General features: G+C 34.3%; 1 protein-coding gene across 1 annotated transcript in view; it reads right to left on the bottom strand.

Moving 5' to 3' along the window:
- Positions 1–346: 346 nt before the first annotated feature.
- ETAA1 (Ewing tumor-associated antigen 1) overlaps positions 347–7,527 on the bottom strand; it is a 20,057-nt gene continuing 12,876 nt past the window's right edge. Inside the window, exons 4-6 of the mRNA XM_006881037.1 lie at positions 5,561–5,673; positions 3,271–5,258; positions 347–465 (exon numbers count right to left, since the gene is read on the bottom strand). Coding sequence (XP_006881099.1) covers positions 347–465; positions 3,271–5,258; positions 5,561–5,673 — 2,220 coding nt within the window. The remainder of the gene's footprint in view (positions 466–3,270; positions 5,259–5,560; positions 5,674–7,527) is intronic.

Here is a 7,527-nt window from a genome sequence, read left to right as displayed (position 1 = left end):
AAAAAATATAAGCAATGATTATTAAAATGATATAAAATAGCCTCTATCTTAGAAAGCTACAGCTTGGTGTTAGGAAAGACTTATCACAACAACTTTAGACTGTCTACATTTTAAGGATATACAATTCTACTACTTGCTAACTTTCCTGAACAGCTAAAACTTACATATGTCTGTAAGGAAAGGTGACATTTAACATCGCACTGATTTATTAAATAATAAAGGAAAAGTCCATGCTTTATAACTCAGCATTAAATTTCTCACAGAGAATTCAAGAAAAAAAATTCCTATCCCAGATAGTCATCAGCAGTCTTTGTTGTGCCTTCCAACCAGCACTTCTCCAGAGGAGTCACGTGGGCGCTGCATTCAGGGAGGAAGCGCGGGCTTTTCTCATTCTTCGCACCAAGGCTTCTTGTCTTTTTTTCTGAATTTCTTCAGGAGAACATTTTCTATTTTTCTCATCATCTTCTGAAAACACAAACAAAATATTTAAACAGCAGTTTTATATATCATGAGGTTAATCTGAGTATGGCCATATTTTTAGTATCACGTTTGCCAGGTTACTTTGGCAATTAAATCATAGTAAACTACCAAACAGAACTCAGAGGCAATTTGCCAAACCGACCTTCTCTGGCACCCCAAACTCGCCAACTACTTTGTGGGAAAATATGGACAGTCTCCTCCCAAGCAACACTACAGTCCTGGAAACTTAATGGAAGGTAAGCTGTGAGTTAGTGCCAACTCCAAAGTACAGACTCATAGTTGACCCTCCAGTCAGTTTTCAGATGTTGTAAACCCCACAGGAGACTTCCCATCTTTCTCAGGAAGAGCAGCTTGTGGATTTTAACTCCTTATCCACAAGCAAAAAAGAGAAGAAAACACTACGTTAGTAACACATCCAATTCCTTTTTTTGGCAAAATACTGAGTTCTGAAAAAATGAATTAATTCCACAGTTAAGGTATTGTTAGCTGAAATACAGAATACTTATATAAAGCTAGTAAGAATAAAATTTTTAAATTAACAAACTTATTTTTCCATTTAAATCCTATTTCTAATTTATGACCAACACCCTAACACATAATCAAACTAATGATAACTGGTAAAATTGTTTATAAAAATGTCCTTCAGAAAAGAATCTATAAAATACTATCATCAGAAATATTATTCACATTTACATCTGCATAAAGGTTCAATATTTGTTAGTAAATATTTCTCTTGTTAAATAAGAAAAAATATGGTCCCAAAAACATCATCTGTACTCTTTTCCTCTCCTGATATAATTAGAAATGGAGGCTGAAATTTAAGATAAGAGATACATATTTTAGGTAAACCTTCCAGATTATTTTAATAAATCTTTTCTTTCTAAGCTAATGAGCTCACAGGTTTTAGCAATTTTTCCTTACAGAAAGATACTAAAAGATATTTTCTAATTAGTTTGATTTATTATTATTTGGCCTCAAAGCTTAGAACAAGGGATTCAGCTTATGTACTCATACACAGTGTTTACACTTTGTGACTTAACAAAAAACAGAAAAAACTATAAGCAGGCCACTAGAGTTCCCTAGACACTGGTAAGGCTAGGCATTCACTGATAAGACAGGCCAAAGTAAAGAAATACGTAATTGTAATCAGTGATTTAAAAAAATAAGTTAAGATAGAAAATAACAAGCAGTAAGTACCATGGACTGCTAGAACAAACAGGTTTGTCCTGGAGAGGGTGAAGCCGGAGTGCTTCTTGGAGTCAAGGATTCTGAAGCTTCATCTGACATACTTTGGGCATGTTGCAAGGAGGGACTGGTCCTTGGAGAGGGACATCATGTTTGGGAGAATGGAGGGACGACGCAGGAGAGGAAGATCCTTGATGAGATGGATCGATTCTGTGAGTGGAGTGGTGGGAATGAATGTGTTTGAGAGAGCGAGGTTGGCACAGGATAGAACAGCGTTCAGGGCTCTTGTACATAGGGTCGCTAGGAGTCACAAACAACTCGATGGCACATAACAACAAGTTGATATAATACAGACTGGTCAAAGAAGCTCTGAATGCGAGAGAAAAGTTAATTTGAAGCCAAAGGGTAAGAAAGCCCCAATCAAAAAAAGCAGGTACAGGAGAGTTGGAGATTGGGAGGGAGTTCTTTTAAGCAAAACGACGACACGGCCAAACTTTCTGAAGAAAGTAACTGAAGGAACTTTCTGAGGAAAACAGACACACATGATAGTTGAGTATAGGAGCTGTTGCTGTTGTTGTGCGCCATCAAGTTGGAACGAACCCACAGAGACAGTAAACTGCATGGGAGGAGACTGCCAATCCTTTCCCCACAGAGCTGCTGCAGGTCGAAGAAAAAGGATACGATGGACAAGCAGATTAATGAAAGGCTGGCAAGAATAAAGTCAGTATTTTACTTAAAATATGAGCAGTCGGTATTAATTTTTATTTTAGACACTTGAATGCCAGGCTTGCTAATTTGTTTTCAAAATATTATGCTGTGTGTGCAGACTACAAGTGAAAGGGACAGGTATTAGAACTACAGCAGTCCAGTCACGGAATGTGGGCTTGAACAAGAACATAAGCAAGAATGAGAAAATACAGTTTTAAAATTAATTTTTGAGGTAGAAACAATGGAATATATTGCATTGCAAGAACACAGAACCGGAAAAGAGAAAATAAATGAGAATTAAAGATGACAAGTTATATTACATAAATAAACTGTAATCTGTCACAACTGTGAGTTTTTTTATCAGATATTCTGTCAACAAAGATATTCAGTTGAGGGAGAATGGGTGGCCTAGTGGTAAGAAGCTGCACTGACAACCCAAAGAAAGCCATTCAAATCCACCAGCTGCTCTGCTCAAAATTTTCAAATACTGTTTATTTCAATGTTCTCTGTTAAAAGCAAGCATAAGAATGCTCTTTTCAACATAATGAACTATTTAAACACCTAAACCAGCAATATACTTAAGTATTAGTGTGTTTCCTGGAAATCAGTAGTCTACAAAATTTACTGTCACTCAATGTATTAAATTTGGGAAAGGAATACCAAGTTACCTTCTGAAAAGCATACTACTTTCTCTGTAAAATTCATACAGTGACTTCAAGATTAGCAGCCAAATGTTTTCATCATTTTGTTACCAAGGTTTCTTATCTTCAGTACTTTTAAGAATCACTTTAAGAACTCCTGTTAAACCTCATATTGAATAGTTTTATTCTCCTTCTTTACTCAAACTCAACTACTTTCCAAGATGATACTTTCAAAGGAAAATTATTTCACACCTACCTTTCGAAGGTTGTTTCAAAAATTCAGGTGTCATCACAGATTGGTGTTGAAGAGCGTCTTCCTTGCGTGCTGAGTTGACACATGAAATTTTGTTTCCTTCTAAGCTATATATAATGTCAGTATCAGACATACTTCCTGCTGCACAATTCTGATTAAATGGAGAACCAATCTGAGAATTTTTCGTCTTGGTAAATGTATACTTAGAAAATTTAACTGTTTTATTACGATCAGCCTGAGTTTCATCTCCCATCAGCCTATGTGACAGATGTTGAGCATTTGACTTCTGAGGAGCAGTACGAATTCCTTTACCTATCTGAACTGAACTCATATTCAAACTTGAATTTCCTCCAAGAACCAATTTAGAACTATTCACTTTTACTGGAACATTAGTGTTAGTCCAGGAGCCATGCAAATTACTGATGTCATCATCTGAGTTCTTACAGTGTAAAGTCAAACTTGTTTTGGCACTCAAAATACTTGGAGGATTTCTACAAGTTTTCCTTTCCTCTACCATATTTATTTGTGAGCTAATTGCCAATGGAGATGTTTGCAGTGCAATGTTGCCCAGATTCAAATGCTTTGATTGCCCCAAACGAGTTTCCTGTTCAGATATAGTAAATACGTTTTTAGCTCCATGTTCGGAACTACTGATTTCAACTGTACTTCGTGATGTTTTGCTCTCATTTCTAACATCCTGTTGCTGAGTTAATCTTTCAATATCATCACAGGCTTTGTATAACAAATCATCATCCAGTGTGTCTGTTTCCCAGATATCCTCCACCTGACGGCATGCTTCAATAATTTCATTGGCAAATGAAGCATCGTTCCAATCATCAAAAAAAGGACCTGAATTTGGTGCATTCGTCTTACTATCTGGTTTTGTTCCACTGGCTGAAGTTCCAGAACCAAACAAATCTATGTTAAAGGACTGATTGAAGATGAGCTTATTTTTTGGTTCATGAAAATATCTTGTGTTCGGAGAAAATTTATTTTCAGAAGTATTCACAACAGGAGAAAATGTAGGAGGAACATCTTTTATTTTTGTTATACTAGATGCAAGGTCACAATCTTGAATTTTACTTTTAAGAACTTTATTGTAAGTTTCCCCAAATCTCATTTTATGTTTAGTGGATGATAGCTGGTTTGGGTTATTATTTGAGTCTGGCAAATATTTATGCTGTACAGAATCTATTAAGTCTGTGTTACAAGTCTTTGAAGGAAGACTATGTAAAATTTTTGTATCACCTAATCTGACCTCTGACTTTGTGTTTGCTACTGACTTACTCTGATCATTTTTCCTGTTGCAAGTATCAGTGTCCTTGGGAACAGCACCATGAGTTGTTTTAGGCACAGGGAGTAGTTCAGGCATCATAAAAGGGTCATTTCTGAGTAACGTGTCCCAGTCTTCCTCAAAATCACTGGTAGCAAAAGGATCGATGTGCATATTTAGTTCCTTGGCACAAGAAGTCCTGCATGGTTTTGTCATAACAGGAGTATCTACTAGAGAAGAAAACGATTCTGGGGTTTGGCTTTGCAGTTTTACAGTAACCAGAGTGTCTTTAGTAACAATTTTCTCCTCTTTGTTCTTCTTTGCAAAGGTAGTGCCACCAGTGTTCAAAAGAACATTTGGTGGATCTTGGCTTAACTGTCCACTACACTTCTGAGTGGAGCCATCAAAAATGGCATTAAAGGCCGCTTCCACACTTTGGTCAAAGGACTTCGGACAGTTACTTAGATCATTTCCTATAGACATCGTGGCATTTTCCTTCACCGGCACAACAGCACTACTTATTCCAGGAACCATATGACATGATGATTGCATATGCATATTATCTTTATAATCATTTACAGTCTCTGTTTCTGAAATCACCTGGGTAAAATCATGATTCCCATAATTTTGTTCTTGAATTACACCTAGTTCTTCCATATTTTTATCAAATTGCTTAGCCAACTTCATAAGCTCTTCTTCTTGATTTTGTGCTTTTAACCTACTAAACAGAAAAACAATTTACATGAAACACAATATAAATGAAGAATAGTTTGAAATATGTTTATGAACTTTGCAAGCAAACCAATATAAAATTTAAAAAAAGATGGGAAAAATATTTTAAACTCATTTTAAATATTCAACTGTACTGAAAAAATTTTGATATATTAAAATATAAGAACTTTAATATAAATTTTAATTAGAGCTAAGAATTTAATAGTCATTTTAAAGCCCTTACAGAAACGAAAATAGAATATCATTAAAAACACTTGCTTCAATGAATGCAGAAAAGTTGACACTCACTTAGCGCAGTTCATTTTTGCTCTGGATTTCCCCTTTGCTACAGTGGGAGTACAAGGAATAGCAGTTTCACCAATCCACACGCCCAGCAGAGAGTTTGTTGTTGGCTTTTCATCCTTGGTCAAAGGGGGAGAAAAAAAAATATGTGCAAAAGCACCAAACAGAAGAAAAATAAATAGAAAAATTACAAAAGAAACATAGAAGCTTAAAATATTTTGAAATTTTCCCATACAATTATAAATTTTGGTCAAGAGTTAAGATACCAAACAAATGAGAAGTTACCAAAAACAATGAGAAGTTGGAAGACAGCAATAAGAAATTTGAAGATAATTTATTTCTGTTGCAGGAAAAGAAAAACATTCAGAATTGTTAATGCCTTATTAAAAAAAAATTAAAGTTTCAAGTCTTAGTTTCTCGAATACTCATGTTTGATAAAGAGAATAATTTATTTCTATTTTCATCAGATATTGATAAAATCATTCAGTCTGCTAAAGAAACTGTGGTATAAACTATCAGATAAAAGGAGAAAAACATTGAAGTTTCTTTCTATCATCTGATTGTCTAAATTTTGCCTTTTCCCCATCATAATTTCTATCTAGAAGTCAAGATTTCATGTTGATGTGACTTTAACACTCAGATTAAACTAAAGAAGTGTGGAGTGAGCTGTGCAACCCAAAGGCTACTGTCCATCCCAGGCAACTCCAGGGAGACAGGCCATTTACACCCCTGAAAATTGTAAGGAGGGTTGCTAGTAGTCTGAACTGACTCAACAGCAGTGAGTTTTTGGGATCAAAGGAAATTCAGTAAAGAGATGTAAGAGAAAAGTCAGAACTGAGAATAAGAATGAGACAAGGAAAAGAACAAAAATAAGCAGAAAAAGTTCAATCAGGATGAAAAGTAGGAAAAGACAATTTTAGTTCTGGATACATCTATTATGCTTTTCACTCTTCTGATCATGGAAAAAATTAAAGAGAATGAGCTCATTCTTTACACATGTATTAAGAACCAAATTAACAAATCAAATAGAAGGCTTATTTTCTACTGTATTTGTTTATTATCTGGAATGAACAAAATTACAATCACATGAAGCAAGAATCAGCTAATCTCTATATTTATTTTAGGTTAACTTGAAGGCAAGGATTTAAATAGCAGCATGTAGCTAATGTCGGTTCTTTACTAGGTGTGTAAAGAGTCATACAATTCCCTACATTAAAATCCTCAATAGAGCAATGGTTTTCTTAGATGCACAATTTTCTGTTAATGGTTTTAGTTTTGTGAAATACTTAAGAAAAATCACTAATTTCACTATCAGACTATATAGTCTTTCCCTTTTTATTCTAACACAAGTGACACAGTTTTTACTTAATGGAAAGTGACATTTTTAGTGATTTACTTATGAAACTTTTCCCACTTAGAAAGTAATTTTAAAATCTATTTTTAGATAATAAAGATAACCTTATATATACATATATCTAGGAATATATACTATATATGTATACCTATTTCCTTAAATTTCATTAACAATTATATAAGGTTGAATCCCAGTATATTCCAGACACAGTATTTTATATCCAAATGCAGAACTTTATCCTAAAGGGTATACCATATAAAGCTGTATGAATAACATACACAGAAATGTCAATCACATTTAAAAAACATTGTAAAAAATATTTAGAAAAGTGAAATGACTATCAATTAAGTGCACATTAAAAAGAGATAAACCATCTATGAAAACACAGTAGGGTAATAAAACAACTAGAAAGACAACAGCTAACCTAAAAATAAGTATGAATTTGTTTCATGTTGAGAACAAATTCTCAGAACATTACAAGCTTTTAAACAGACCTATGCATTTTTTTAAAAATTTTAATTTAGTTTGTTTATTTTTCATTTCAATGAACATCTACAGAGATTTTGGAATTCCATTCATTCATTGTTGCACCCTTCTCCCCGCACAACCCCCCCCCTGC

The sequence above is a fragment of the Elephantulus edwardii genome, unplaced genomic scaffold (assembly GCF_000299155.1).
Source record: "Elephantulus edwardii isolate Elephantulus edwardi_28Jun2011 unplaced genomic scaffold, EleEdw1.0 scaffold00011, whole genome shotgun sequence".
Classification (NCBI taxonomy): Eukaryota; Metazoa; Chordata; class Mammalia; order Macroscelidea; family Macroscelididae; genus Elephantulus; species Elephantulus edwardii.
This window is presented reverse-complemented; position numbering and strand designations above follow the sequence as displayed.